Consider the following 16,855-nt stretch of genomic DNA (forward strand, 5'->3'; position numbering starts at 1 on the left):
ATTCATAGATATTTTGCACTGTGACAAGAAAGAAGCTTATACCATCAGAAAATGAAGACACCGTCTGCACTATTCATTTCCTTAAATCAGCAATAAAATGATCTAATCATCAAATAGTATACAGAAAACAGTGTCTAAGTAGGCTATAAATATTAAGTACTTATCAATGAATGATCGACTGCATGTAAACTGTTAAATAGTTTGTAACACAACATTAATAGACACAGACAAAATACAGGGATATAATATATGAAAAACGACCATTTTACAAAGTAGTAATACACTAACAGTTAACAAATGCCACAGGCATTTAATCTTCATGGTTAAGCATATTGTATCTTACGACAGCTGTGGGTATTTATAATACGTAAAGAATGCGACTTGCTAATAATGTGTTCAGTATGACTCGTAACATATATTGTGAGTGTAAACATCAATAGACACTCAAACTTGTAAAACATGTAATATGAAAGGTAATTGCAAATGAACAATTTAGAATGCAATACAAACAGAATCGTGTGACAGATGTGAGCGGCTGTATGCATTTGTATGGAGGTCGGTGTTCAGGGTGGCTGTGAATCCTACATCAACCTTGTTTATTACTCCAAGAATTAAAACTATATGCAATAATAACTGTTATGTTATTAAAATAAGCATGAGTATATATTCTGCATCATTTTCTATGTTCATGCATGGACACAATCCAATTTGTATGCAGCCTAGTGAATGGTATGACATGACATAGACAGTCCACACAAATAGGAAAAACATGGCAATGTACAATGATATGTTACTGCACATAACCACATAAATAAGCATGAAGTGTGAGTGTTCATGTGGGAATAAATAAGTAACCATAGTTTGAACAGTGGCTGATGCAAACCACAGTCAGTCCATTTTTAAAATTTCATGCAGTGCATTACTTTTATCTCCTATATTAACACATGAACACATGGTGCTGCTGTACAATTCAGTTGTGATGTTTAATGTGAAATATAATTGCTGATATGGTATGACAGAAGCATGTTTGAACAAGTATGCAAATTGTGACACGATACCAGTTTTATAACAGTGACATGATAATTTCAGATAGCAAATCATACAATGTATTTTCACTAACTAGATTAATAATATTGACTGTGGGTTTATTTATTTTTTCAGTCACAACTTTATTGATACACTTTGATACAATGTATAATTAGACTATATTAACCTTTGATTGGTAAGAATTAAAATTTCATTTTCTGTTTTTGACAATTGGAGTTGGTCATGTGATCCTGATTTGTCAATAAAATATGGTTTATGACATCACACGTATCAAACTGTGGTTCGAAATCCAAGGTGTAGAAGACAATTTTGGAATCACTATTCAAGAGCCATGTGGACAGGAAGCAGGAAAGAACATTTATTTTACTGTTTTTTTTTTTCAAATTTGGAATATGCAGATTAGTATTTGCACCCTCAACATATATTATCTGTAATTATTAAGTAAAAGGTTGGATTTCTGGCTCTAAATTTGCTACTAGTATTTCAAGAATACATTTCTCAAAAAATGTCTTGAACTAATTGAAATTGTAAACAAAAAATAGCTGACTTTACAGTATTCATGCAAAAACCTCATATTTAAATATTTAAACCTTGAACTCCTACAGGAGAATACACTTCAATATGTAGTGACTGCATGGTTGGCAAGAACTATCTTGTTTGCAATCAAGGAGAAAATAAGGGCGTTGTTCACTAGTAGTGTAATTAATTTAATACATTATGTATGTAAATACATTATGTATGTGTTGCGAAAAAAAACATGTATGGTAACATTGTCACAGTAGATCGTGAGCTAATGCAGATCTATACATATACTACACATACTAATTGACTAAAATCTAAATGAATTTTGTGACAGTGCACTAACATAAACTTACCATTCAGAGAATAGTCCATCAATTGCCATCCTTTCAGTAGGCCAATTACCACGAGGTACATTACAATATTTACAATTTTTGCCACCACAGAACATAGAACATTTCCAGGTTTCTGGAGTTATTTGTCGTAATCCATCCGATATTGCACTATATTTAGCAGTAGGTTTCTGGGTATAACCAGTAGTACTACCAGCTGATGCCGTCCATTTAATTTCACCTTTTGGTATGTTTGCCATGGCATGGTCTGCAAAAAAAAGAAATATTTGAACGACTTAATATTCATTAAAATTGGTTTTGTAATAATTTGCATGAGACATGCAAGCTCATAGAGATACATACATCATTCCCAGAAGGTGAAAAAAATGTTATTATTGATATTTTGAGAAAATGTATTAATTGCAAAATGATTTGTTCTGGATGAAAATGTTGATATTCATATTTTAAACTAACAACATCATCAATATATCACACAGTACCCCGGTAAATATCATTTTTTTATAAGTAACAATAAATTTTGCTTCAATTCTTCATGTTGTCAGATTTTACTGTACTTATTAAACACAAAATTATAAGGGTGACAGAAAAGGTATGTAAGCTTTGTTATGATGGAAAGGAAAATATTTATCACTTTCTATTTCTTTACAAATCAACTAACAACTTGAGAAATAAATTGACCAACTATTGTAAAACTTTTCTCTGAAGGAATTACTAGTAATTTCAAATTTAATGTTCTGTTCAGCTATGCTTTTTAAGCAATAAATAAGGTTTTGGAAAATCAAAATAAACTAAAACTATTTCAACTACCTATGAAAATTCAGAAATGAGAAAATGAACCACTTTACAGTGTACATCACAAGTGCTTTTATAGTCATTCTGTTGTCTTGTATGTTTTCTCTAAGCCGTTTCAGAGGCTAATACAATATTATTATTATAAACTATCAAAACCTTTTAAAAATAGCTAAATTATTTATTGCTATTGATTTTTGGGCTATTTCATTATCTTCCCGATAGTTCATCATAAAGCTATTTACTGACATCTTAATTTAGCATGTGCTTATGAGTCATATGTAATTTGTCACTAGTTCACGTCAAGTACCGTAAAATCTGTATTAGAAGCTGCATCCCTAATAGAAGCCGCACCCATTCTTTTTGAACAATTGGGACCCAAAAATTCACCATTTCTCATATGTGTAGATGCTCTAATAGAAGCCGCATCCCCTCTGTTGCATTGTACCATTTTAATAGAAGCCGCGGCTTTTAATTAATACAGATTTTACAGTACCTATCAGATAGTATATAATGCACACAGAATTCACCACTCTACATTATCATGCAACAACTAAATCCATCCATAAAGAGGAAATAATGCTAAAATGCTTCGAAACTCAGAAAATTTACTCTTTACTGTTAAAAATATGCACACCTTGTATTCTATTATTAGTATACTTAGGAATATACCTCCTGTGTGTACACATGTACATACAAAAGACTAGCACTAGTGTTGCTAAAAATAATTGCATTAACATTACTGCAGTGTAAATATAGCATAGCATTATAGAATACAGAAAATTTCAAATACAAATACAATTATAGTGGATGAAACTTGGAATGTTAATTGTGTCAAACAGATGTCAGTATATTATTATTGAATGTCTAAAACAGCTGGTGATCTATTCTGTGGTTTTGATGCTTAAAGTACTACACAATAATAACACTTATATAATTTTTGCATAAATAGTTAAAGAGAATCAGAGTAATTTTAATTATTTTATTATATGTGAATTATATTATAAAATTAAATGAACAAACAATATTTTACTAGTATAAGTTTATGCCTTTGAGAAACAACATATATACATTGTATACTGAGGGAATTTGTTACTAAGTAGGTTTTATTTCATGCAAGAGATGTCAGGCCAAAAAGTATTGTGGTGATGTACAATTCTATTCAATACACAAGTTAGTTGACAGCTAGTTCAATGTCGATGTATATGAAACATGGACATTACATGTACATGAAAGGGTAATCTATCACACAAACCAACAGTTGTATTCTATTGGTATCCATACACATACTCATGTATATGAAGGGATAACAAGCCATGGAAATCTAGTATCCAACATATAAAGAAAGCAAGAAGAGCAACCTGACCAACCTGATTTGAATTTTAGCTGCAGGTATAACACTTATCACACAAGACATTTAAAGCTTAATAAAACAACTTCTAAGTAGTATAGACATTTGTACATGTAGCTTCAATAAGCAAAGTAGTAGAATAGTAGTGATCTCCCTGTCACTGTCTTCAAACACGAAAAAAGTACCATAAAACATTTAGTTTTATTCAATACAGAATTAATGTTATATTTACATTAGCATGTAAAATAATTTGACATTTGGTATCATGCGATGAAGTGATAAGTACAGAGCAATCAAGTGACCCCAATTACACTGTTAGTAGTGCAATGTTTCTATGACAACCAATGAATACAGCTCAACAGTTTGTTTATCTGAAAGCTTGCGAACATCAAAGACGAGATTATAACGATCCATTGAAGAGTTGAAATTGGGCTTGCAAATGTGATATTCATTTGGAAAAAACACATTCTATATGGACAAATGGCAGACTATAGCATTGTTTGTTGCCATGGCAATCACTTCTAGAGAGTCAAACAAATGATTTCTTAACATGATGTAACAAAATATTATTGCAATTAAAAACTTCAATAGCTGAGGCATGATATACCAGCTTATGCATTATATAAAATCACATCTGTTTTGGTTTTTTTAATTATACACCCACAACAGAGAGTATGTACATGTAACTATAGAAACACACCTTTCATGCTGTACCTAGAATCTGAGATATGAATCAATGTATATAATCCATCTCAAAATTAGAATAAAGAATTGTATAATTAGAAAAAGAACCTATTAGCTTGAAATTCAAGGCAACCATGGAAGAGATTACCTAGATGCCCCGTCATCTGAATGCTTGTATCATGTTCTTCTAATGTAACCAAATAATTTGTTTACAATTTTAATCAGTCCAAGACATTTCAGAAAAGTTGGCCTTGTAATTGAGTGCCCTTAGAATAATGATGTTCTAGAATTCAAATTACCAAGCAACTGTTGCAGTTACCAACCGTCTAATTGATCAAATACATCATTCTGATAGGGTAAAAACATGTTTTTAATGTTAGTGGTTAAATTGATGACATGCCATGGTTTTTTGTGTTTAGAAATACATGTGGGCTTAAAACATGAATAACACACAGTTAATTGGGTTGAATCCTGCTGTCAAATAACTGAAATTGACGGAAATATTATTTTGCGATACGCACATAGTTGAGTAAAAAGTACTGTGACCCTCAGATTTTTGGCTTTGAAAGAGATCTATGAGGAAATTAATTTTTCAGAATTATGGTAACAAAATTATTGCCGTCTGCTTTCTTTTTTTTAAAAACTATGTCGATTAAGACGATTTTACATATCAGCATTTCTGCTATAAAGAAAATACATTTACAGTTTTACAACTACCAAACTGAAGACATTTTAAATGAGCTTAGCTACAGCTAGGTAGCATTTAGGACTATATAATATTAAAATTAGAACACTACACAAACATTTTAACTATTTTTACAAGGTTGATAAAAATGAATTAAAAATATGGAGAAACTAACTAACTAAATCAATAAAATACAGTAAAAATAGCATGTTTTGTCCATTTTAGGGCATTTAATGTTTCTATGGCAACAATATATATATTCTCACTGACATATGATGAAAAAAAAGACATATAGTGCCCTACATGGTAGATTTAATGTCTGGAAGTATTACAAATTTACAATATTTTTATTAGGTTTATAACAAGAAAACATGTTTCATTGTAGTCTATGGAAACCGCTGCTGAAATGACATTTCAAATTAATATTTTACCATTTTTCTCAACAACAAAAATTGACAGTGAATTTAAAATGTTCACATACTGTTGACTAATAGTAAAACAATTTAATTATAGATAGATTTCAACACGAAATATTGTCAATGCTATATTGTATATGTACTGTATTTATATGCGTAAATGTCTAAAAACCTCCACTCTACCTTTATTAAGAAAATGATAAAAAAATCTAGTAAACATATAAGTATGTAGTGCAAATTACAGAACAATAAAAACGCTTGATACATGACACAAATACAGGAAAAAAAGTACCTTCCATGTATATGTCTGGATGCACTAATCAGAGATTGTGCTAGCATTTTCACCTCATTATGGGTATTGTAATGTTCTTCTAAATAATGCAATTCCAGACATGATTCTCCCGATTTAAAGATGCAAGCAGCCTGTCGGCTGAGATAGCTTCGCTGTTAGCAATGCACATTGCAGTTAAGAACTGAAGATATCAAAGCAATCGAACTTGTGGTTTTTAACAAGAAGTAGAAAATATAACTTTTTACAACAAATGACAAAAATCATCATCAAAATTAGAGAATTAAAGATATCATCATGAAATGAACAAATCTGAGGGAAGTTGACGATGACGAACAATCAGTAATATAAACAGCTCCACTGTCACAAATAGCACTTATTTTGATCACAAAAGTAACTTTCAACAGTACTGCAATTTTAGTGCAATATTTTGAAAATTGTTATTTATTTTGCAATAATTTCTTGGTTAATTTTGAGCCAAATAGACATAATGTCCCATTGGCTACAGCTTTTTTTGAAAATTAAAAAAAAAAAAAAAAAAAAACAATTCTCCAGGTTTATAGTGCAAAAGATGACACAAATTGGCTTAATTGCTATTCTTTGGTTTAATTTTATGGTTTAATGTTGCACACTGAAAATGCAGTTCAGTAATGTTCAATGACAGACGTATATACACACATACATGTATTTGTCAGCGCACAATAAGATAACATACTTCAAATGCTACTAGAAAATAAATCTAATATTACATAAAAGGTAATATAAATAGCTCAATCCATTATAACTTTATGATGAATGGGACTAAAGATATATTTCAGAGATTATTGTACATATAAATGCCCCTTTTTATAACTGAGTTTTGTACTCCTTGCAGTATGTATATAGTGTCCAATGAAAATTTCAAAAACCTTAATATCTTTATTGAACTGCTCAAAACAAATGTTAATAAGATGATTAAGTTTGAATGACATCTGCATCTGCCAACAGATTTCAAATTGCTAAAGATCTTTGTGTCATAATCAGACCTATTTTGAGAGCCACAAATTTTTCGTAAATTATAGTCAATACAAGTAAAGTTTCAATTCAACAATTTTGTACATGATGGTAATAATTCAATAAATATGTAATTTTGACATAAAAAATAGCACTTAAACCATGAGATTTCAGTTTGGTATAAGTATACATGTAGCATGGTTTACACAGTTGTAATCAAACCTAATGTGTCAATTAAACCCACTACACAGACTGTATATCATTCATACTTAGGTCAAATATAAATGTGTTTAATTAAATTGCATACCAGTGATTCTCTTTGACCCGTATTGACAAGTTGTGTTAAAAATAACTGATTAGAAGTACCATAACAAGAATCATTAGCAATTGCCATGACAACCAAACATGCATACATTGTATATGAAAGTACATTTAACAAATTATAGAAAATATTGCTGACATTGATATTTGAAAAGTTGATCCAAAGAAAACACATTTAGGTGATAATGTATGTATATGTATGTTTCTACGCTTCATCACAACAAGGCAGGCACTAAAAGTATAAACAACATTTCAAACAACAATAAATACTAACCAATAAAAAACTAAATAAAACACACCATAAGATAATAAATCATGTTAGTCACAATATACCATAAATCTAGCTTCTTATGTAGCAATTCATCATATCTCTGGGAATACACAGTGGAATCATGGGATATTATTAACATTTGTTCCCTATAATAACACCAGTAAATATTGATGTCTATGAAAGTGTTCAGTTGTATCCATTACAAGTAGATAATATTTTATGACAATTCCATTTCTTGAGTTTATTAAGATTGTACATATTAAAAAATTCTTCTATTAGTTTAAACCTAATTTGACATCTTTAATTCAAAAATTAAATTGAACAAATCTGCCTAAATTTTCAATTACTAGTTTTACATTATTTAAAAATAATTACAAATGAAAGTATACAAATTGCACATATTATAAACAGAATCTACCTTACAAGTGTCGCTTTCAACATCAACATGCAGTCATACCGAGGCCACTGCATATAATTATATTATTTTCATCAATTTTTACAGTAATTTTAATAAACATGCTCACAACTATTAGAATTTACAAATCAGTATGAATATGCACATACAATTTTTAGTATTAAAGACAGTTAAAAACTTACAGAATTCTAGACAAACCAATCTCTAGGTAACCCTGTTGGCATTTCACAAACTATAAACGACGCATGTAATACCTACTCAGGTCTTTAGATGCTGCACTTTCACATCTTTCCCTCTTTTGTCACATTACATGGATCATCTATAACCATGGCAACCACTTCAATCACACATCCATTTAGCCAACCCATTACGGATATTTTATTAGCAAGAACTATGAAATTATGATAGCAAATAATTCACAAACAACAGATTAAATACAAGAACCCTGAATGTACGCAGTACACAATAATAACACATTACTACAATGTAGTTGTTAAAATCCACAAACAAATTACCGGTAAACAATGTAGAAGCCTTCTCATAAATAAAAATACCCAGAAGTAACTCACTTTGCAATAAATTATATTTCCGGCCAATAAAAGAATGTTTAGTAGTGGTTTTCATAGACCATATTGAAAACAAACTAAAAATTATGTAAATTTGTTAAGAGCTTCTAAACACTACATATCATTTTTTACGATAAGTCACCACCCCAAATTTTGGGATATTATATATTATTACACATCTGTCACCGTAACGCCATAAGTTACAGCGTGCCGTAATTTTGCAGTATTTTACGGGGTATTTTCATCCTACCATATTAGGAAATGCAAATTCTAAATATGTAGTGTAAGTGTCCTCTAATAATAAAAACAAACATGGCTGTCACCTGGGTTTGACCAGACTCCACACAAAGAAGTTTGCTGATTCTGTTCTAAACATTTTGGATTTCGGCATTCCCATGATGTATCCTTGGAAGGAAAAGATGTATAACAATAAGGTTATTATGAGGATACCTCAAAATATGCTCTCAGACAGTACGCCGTCACATTGACCTCTGCTGCACGTCAGTCGATACTGTGCTGTCTTTGTGCATACTTTTCGGTATCCTCGTAATAACCTCATATTATCACATCCACAAGTCAAGTAATTTCCCATTGATCAGAAAAAAGGCTTTCAAACCCTGGTTGTTCTGCAAAGACCAAATTATTTTCAAAATCTCTAACCAAACAGAAAAAATAGGAGTTATTGCCTTGTAGTGACAGAAAATCATAAAACGAAGAAATTCAGTTATAACAATTTTCAATCAAAAAACTATATATTCTAGCCTCCAAGTGAGTCATCGCTGTACTGAAACACTGTGTACAATCTTCAGAAATGCTTTGTGTGTCAGCTGAATGATACTCACCACCATAGATGCACCAAAGCCTAAGGAAGCCATGGCTGATTTCTCAGTTTGTCTACTTTCATACAGAACACCCAGGAGAGCAACTGAATTTCAAATAGTGTGTGTTCACCAAATAAACAGTGCCTATGGTTATCTTCATGATATAAATTGTCATTAGACTGTGCACTTTTGTTTTTTCCAGAGTGTGGATTATTAAAAATGCTAAAAAATTAACATGTCATCATGACATCAAAACAGATGGAATTCACAAAGGATATTCTTATCTTATCAATCTATAACTTAATCTATATCTATAAGTTTTGAACACTATGTTATCATCTATATGACGTCTACAGCAATTTCACCACATGAATACATGTATATTCTTCAAAACAAAGTCCCTAAGAAATTTAGAAGAAAACAAATAAGACAAATCAAATTTCATTAAAGAAACAAACAACTGGGCTTGTGTATGTGATTATAAATGTAATTTCTCGTACGCGTACGGTGCCAATCATCATTTGTATTTTTTGAAATTATTTTGAGTGTACATGTACATTTATTTAGCTTTATAAAAAAAAACCATTGGCAACATTTTTGTATATAACCCAAACTGTTTGAAGAATACAAAGGGATTTCGTAGTCCTTGCAAGGTCATTACTGAGTAATAATAATAATATTTTATTAGCCTTTGAGTTCCTTATTGATTATACCGGTAATATATTGATACTTAACCACCTTGTATGTCTGTGTAACTGTATTATCTATTGTAATCTGGTACCTTCAAGACATTTAAGATTACAATTCATGCTGCTAGCATAATAACCCTATATTATAAGCAGTCATGTACAAAAAACATACTTATGTATGACCTTGGTATGAAATCAGACAGATACACATGCCCAAAACAACATTACAAGATCAAATTTGTCTACATTTTGAATCAGATACGCTTAAAGTAGAAGACGACAAAATTTGTTAGCACATATAATACTCCCAAAAGAAAGTAAAACTAATAATGACAAATTTCAATTTTTAATGAAAATAACAGACAAAACCTCAATTAAGCATGTCACACAATTCATCTTCACGGCATTCCAACAACGCAAAAAAACATGTGATTTTAACTTATAAAATTTTATTAACTTTTTTAAATTAATCGTACTAACTTGTTATATTTCATTTATATTGATTAATATTTCTATTGCTATATACTCTAAGAAATGTGTATTTCTGAAGATCCAATAAACAATTATTATTATTATTACTTATCATTATACATCTGTCACCGTAACGCCATAAGTTACAGCGTGCCATAATTTTGCGGTATTTTACGGGGTATTTTCATCCTAACATATAAGGAAATGCAAATTCAAAATATGGAATGATTACACCCATTAGTGTCCTCTAAAAATAAAAACAAACATGGCTGAAACCAGGGTTTGACCAGACTCCACACAAAGAAGTTCACTGATTCTGTTCTAAAATTTTTGGATTTCTGCATTCTAATGATGTATCCTTGGTAGGAAAAGATGTATAATAATAAGGTTATTACAAAGATACCTCATGGTATGCACTCAGATAGTATGCTGTCGCATCGGCCTCCGCTGCACGTCGGTCGATACTTCCGCTGTACTGTCTCTGTGCATACTTTGATGTATCCTCGTAATAACCTCATATTATGCACAAAGACTAAATAAATTATATCACTCTTCAGTAGTACCATATGACCTAGATAATATGATATTGTAGTCAGATATTCGCAAAGCATAATACATTATATATTTTGCATATGAATGCACTGGTGTATGAACTTCCTGTAATATCATGCTTCAACTTAAAAGCACATATTTTTATCTAGATTAAATTGTACACAGACAATGGGGATCAACATGTAACCAGTCAACAAAAATGACATGTACTGATTCTCCACACAATAACTCCACAATACAATCCCCTGGTTATAATGTGCCAAGAACATACATGTGGGACATTGTAAATATGACTGCTACAACTACTACTTGTAAACATGTATGTTTATGGTAATAATAATTCTTTGAACACCAAAGTCAATTTTTTTTCACTTTTAACAAATTACCACTATCTATCTTCAGTAATTGTTTTGAGGTCAAAAATAATGATCAAGACCCATATCCCACACTAGATGCTAGCCACTAATTTGGTACAAAAATCAAAGTGATTAAAGAAAAATGTCTAAAAATGTACAAAATGTTTTGTCATTCAAAAAGTTCAGATTAATTATTAAAATTCAGAAGAAAATATGCACAAAAAAACAAACACAAAAATGGTGATTATGACCTATAGAGAAGATCTTCCTCCTTTGGATCTATATATAATATGGTATTAATAACATGGAATAAACAGCATCACTGGAATGACTGACAAGAACTTCTAAGTACAGTTTATATTAAACGGATCTTGTTTTCAAGCCTACACTCTGAAATAATTGTTGTGGTGTCCTCAAAAGGTCAATTTAATTAACGTATAGAAAAGTGAGTTGTTCGGCCATGAATGTTTTGTCATAGTTTATAATGCCAGCCTCAATAATAAAGCCACTAATGCCCTTCTGATATCAAGCAAGTACAAATTTAGCTGTACATTTTTAATAGAGACTCGTCATGGTGACAGCTTTTCATATACTGTCAAACGTACAATTTTCGTCGGGTATAATGTTCACCATTAAATGATTTCAGAACATTTATGAATATAAAATTTCGTCACATTTTTCCGCACAAAGCAGTTTATAGTATTCAGCAATTCAATTCAATTTAAATTGTGAATTAGATTTTAATTAAAAACTAAAGAAAAAAGTGGATTATTTGGTCATATATATGGGTCTTTCGCCTTTACATTAAAGTGGAATATTACTATAATACATACTTAATATATTAAAATTTCAATACGAAACAAAAAAAAAGATTAATAAATGTGTATCAATTTTATCCACTGGGTAGGGGAAAAATAAGCAATGTGCATTTTTTGTATATTTACATCTGTGTAAGAAAAATAAGGTTGTATGGTATGCTGGTGAACAGTGATCTAAAATGATGCACTGTGAACCTGGGTTCCAATCAGGACGAGTGTAACTACCTAGTACATTATTCCCGGGGCAGACATCTGGGCATTTTCAACACCTGGCAACCATCACGGTGAAAACAAAGGCCGAAAACTTTCATAAAACAGTACTTTAGAATGGTTGTTGAGACTAAATATATACATTCCGTTGCTCAGGGTTACTTCAAAATTGAGTTTGTGTTGTTTTCTCGAATTTAGCCTTTTCACCGGCTCTTTGACCGGCGTTCCACAGCAGCTCGCACAGAACCCATAGAAATACATGGTGGGAGTGGTGCGCACATTAGCAACATAGAATATTCTGTGACGTAGCTCCGCCCCCGAGGATAACATTTTTGAAGAATATCTACCATGGATCATTATTATACCTCATGACCATGACAGCCAATCAGATTACCGTATTAGAGGCACAGTTTTGTTTGATTTTGTTACATATTTTGACATATTATGTACAGTGTATTTGTTGAAAGAGAATGGTGTTGACATAAACCTGTACTCAAGCAGTGTGCAGCTCCGAGTGCAGCTCGTTTCAGTGTTCTACATGTAAATCGAACTGGAATACAATGTAGCGTATAGCTGTGCACAGGATTGCGCCGGATGTTGTTGCAAAAATCAATTCTTCTACAAGCGTGAACTTAAGTTTGCCATGATTGAGTGCCAAAATTTCTGTTTTAAGATTTATTCAGTATAATAATACAAATGTACACCCCAACAGCAGTGGACATACAGTTTTAGAGACTCTCAGAGCCCATTGTCAACCTCAGCTTTGGTTGGCAATGAGCTCGGTTGACAATGAGCTCTTCAAGTCGCTAAAACTGTATGTCCACCTCTGTTGGGGTGTACATTTGTATAATGTCAATCTGATATATATAAAGGTATTGTTCACTTTTAATTCCAGACACTGGTAAACATTCGCTTAAACTACCGGTATATCAGACCAATTACTATCCAAATTAGCCAGCTTATCTCTGACAGGATTTGTCATCCAATTAGAGAGTTCCTTACTAAAAATTGGCCTATATAACATGAGTTCTGATTGGTTGCAGAATCAATGAGAACTGAACATGATTTTGATAGCCATTATGTCAGAAACAGTTAGATGTGTACACCTATAATGCCCATACGTTGACCGAAGCCTCTGTCTACATCAGATTGGGGTCGATGTCTGCAAACAATCTTATCTGAGTTATACTCTAGACAATCCATATACTATATATACGGTATACAAACATGTCATGTTGAACACTGTGCATCATTTAGAAGCCTGAGGTTGCAAAGATGCAAGCTTTTTTCCCTGATATAATACCATCATTCTAGTTATTTTATCAGTGAGGCCATGGGACCAGAAATGTTCATAAAATTCAACGCACTCTTAACCGCTTTATTTTGTGAGTCAGGGGAACAAATCACAACATTTTATAGGATTGGTCAACATTATTCAGTACTTCAGCACCCTGGCAATCGTTTTGGCTTCCCATTTGACAAATTTCATGTTATTCAGTACTTCAGCACCCTGGCAATCGTTTTGGCTTCCCATTTGACAAATTTCATGTTATTCAGTACTTCAGCACCCTGGCAATCGTTTTGGCTTCCCATTTGACAAATTTCATGTTATTCAGTACTTCAGCACCCTGGCAATCATTTTCGCTTCCCATTTGATTGTATTAGAATTTCCTTTAGGCCAGATTTTTATTATCCCTTGTTTTGCGAACCCGCAGAATGAAAAGAAGCCGAAAATTAAATAAGAATAAAATGTTATTGCAGCGTAATTTCTCGCGTACGCCAAGTAGTGAGTGCGTCTCACAGATCTATACTTTATGCGAGTTGATTGACAGTGAATCTCGGGTATTGACCTCTCTGCGTGCTGTTTGAGACTACTAGGCGAATATGGCGATGGTATGGTTTGTGGTGACATGCTGTGAAAAATTTACTTATAAAAACGCAGAAACAAAGAATAAAAAAAGTCTGGCCTTACAAATGTTTTTAAATAATGTTACAATACACATGGCAGAATTCTGATAAATCCTCGGCTTTTTACCACAATGTACACAGCACCCATCAAATATTTTGCACAATAATAATCTCAAGACCTCAATGAAGCTTTATAAATACTCTAAGAGTGCAACTTTAAGCTAAAGTATTAATCCCGCTATAAATTATATAAATGGTTCATATTTATTGTACAAAACAAACTCAGATGTTAACCTACCTTGGTTGGCTTTCTAATTTTATAAAATGTACACACATATACGTAGACCCACAGCATTACCCTTTGAGTGCCAAATGTTTTTCCCTGCTCAAAATGCGGTAAATTTGTTGTCTCCTTTTTGGAATTTTCACTGAATTCAATGCTAATTTTGAACCAAATAGACAAAATATGACATTGCTCCTAGTTTTTGATAACAATTTGAAAAATTCGTCTACATTATCTATGGACTATAAATGGAACTATTTTGTGGATAGTGCCTAAAGTTGACTTTGGGGCTCAGAGAGTTGAAGTGAATAAAGTCAAAGTCACAATCACCAACAAATGCTCCAATTACATTTATTTATCCTAGTATCTATCTGATCCGAAGTCTAGAGAGTTCTCGCAATTCCCACATTTATATGTACCGGTACCATTAATATTTGTTTTTGAAATTTTATGTTACTTCTGGTCATTTAGAGCTTCCATCTTATAACAGCTTTTGTTCTCAAATGTATGCAAGTGCACGGATGTGTTATCAAAATCAATGATTTTTTTTATGATTATATATTTTCCAAATAAAATGTTTGTACTTTCCTAAAACCATAAAGAAAATGAACGACAGAGATCAGAATTAGTAGTACACAGACAGTATGTACAGTCGTCGCGAATATAGTGAATGGAATGGAATAGAATGCGATGAGAGGAGGTAAAGGAAGGACAGATTTACCTGCGATCAACTGAGTGACAGATTTCTGCAGGTGACTGACAGCGTAAGTCGCTGCCAGCATGTTTGGAAAACGAAACTACAGCTTTCACACCAGTTGCTGTTGAGTTTTAGAGTAATAAGACACAGTAAACAGTGCTATCAAGTAAAACAAAGCTACAGAAGTCAAGTGGGTATGTTGAATATTATACGGGAACGAATAAATATGATTTCCATCACGTAACTTATGCATATACAGACAAGGTAAATTGTGTCAAAGTCGATCGGTCATTCCTTGACTTGAGTTCAAGTCGCGACAGAGAGAGAAAAAACACAACGTTTACACATACATTTCGTGAGTTTTTGCGGCTAGCTTACATTTGCACCCATTTCTAACACTCATCATGACATGCATAATTTAGTTACCTTGTGAGTTTGATCTCCCTGGCCTGTTAATATCAGCTGTTTTAGTGTAGTTACCTCACGCACCGATAAGCGTCGGTTACAGCTGTCAAGTATTTTGTTGCTATTTTGCACTTTGTCACGTGACTGTCGAGTGTGAGCGAGAGACAAAGTTGAACACAAGAGGGCGCTAATCACAAAATGAAAATGTGCATGCATTCTAGCAGATCACAGGGAGCCCAGGAACTATAATCAACTGTAGTACGCAGTCTCTATGAGCGCGGGGGAGGGGGGGGGGGGTATCGGCTGGTATCGAGTGTAAGAAATAGTCTATTTCTTACACTCGATACCAGCCGATACCCCCCCCCCCCCCCGCGCTCACAGAGACTGCGTACTACAGTTGATTATAGTTACTGGGCTCCCTGTGAACAGATCAAGAAATGTATTTTCCGATTCAGCGTTCTGATTGATCACGGTTCTAGTGGTGTATAGTACGACTGAAAGCAATATTTCGATGTATGGCTACAATATGCACTTATACCTTTTTTGTAGTTCATTAGTTCTTAAACGTTTTGAAAGTTTTGAAGCATTGTGATAACTTTTTATCTTCCTACAAATTCAGACTTGGCAATGTGGCCACGACCCTCATGGCTATCAATCCGAGCGAAGATTTATTTCCTCCGTGCTGATTGCTTTAAATATGTTCTTAGTAGAAGAAACATGACAAGAAAAAATACTATATACCAACCACCACATTGACATGCAAATACTACGGAAGTCATCATCATCTTCTATACATTGAATAATAATAAAATAATTCCAACACATTACTGTACCACAAAATTTAACGGTCAACATTAATATATTTATACCCATCAGTGTACGATAACAGGACAAGAACGGCTGTCCATGGGTTGGAAGGGTATACCAAGCACCCATACAACCCTCG

At 32.5% G+C, this 16,855-nt stretch overlaps 1 protein-coding gene across 2 annotated transcripts in view; it reads right to left on the bottom strand.

Annotated features, from left to right (window-relative positions):
• LOC102804596 (protein tyrosine phosphatase domain-containing protein 1-like) overlaps window positions 1-16,036 on the bottom strand; it is a 41,384-nt gene extending 25,348 nt beyond the window's left edge. For both annotated transcript variants that reach the window (XM_085497180.1, XM_078011859.2), the window contains exons 1-2: window positions 15,931-16,036; window positions 1,923-2,166 (exon numbers count right to left, since the gene is read on the bottom strand). In XM_085497180.1, the coding sequence (XP_085353306.1) occupies window positions 1,923-2,158 (236 nt within the window). In that variant the 5' untranslated portion in view covers window positions 2,159-2,166; window positions 15,931-16,036. The remainder of the gene's footprint in view (window positions 1-1,922; window positions 2,167-15,930) is intronic.
• Between the last annotated feature and the right edge of the window lie 819 nt (window positions 16,037-16,855).

Source organism: Saccoglossus kowalevskii, chromosome 3 (genome assembly GCF_978046115.1).
Source record: "Saccoglossus kowalevskii chromosome 3, keSacKowa6.1, whole genome shotgun sequence".
NCBI lineage: Eukaryota > Metazoa > Hemichordata > Enteropneusta > Harrimaniidae > Saccoglossus > Saccoglossus kowalevskii.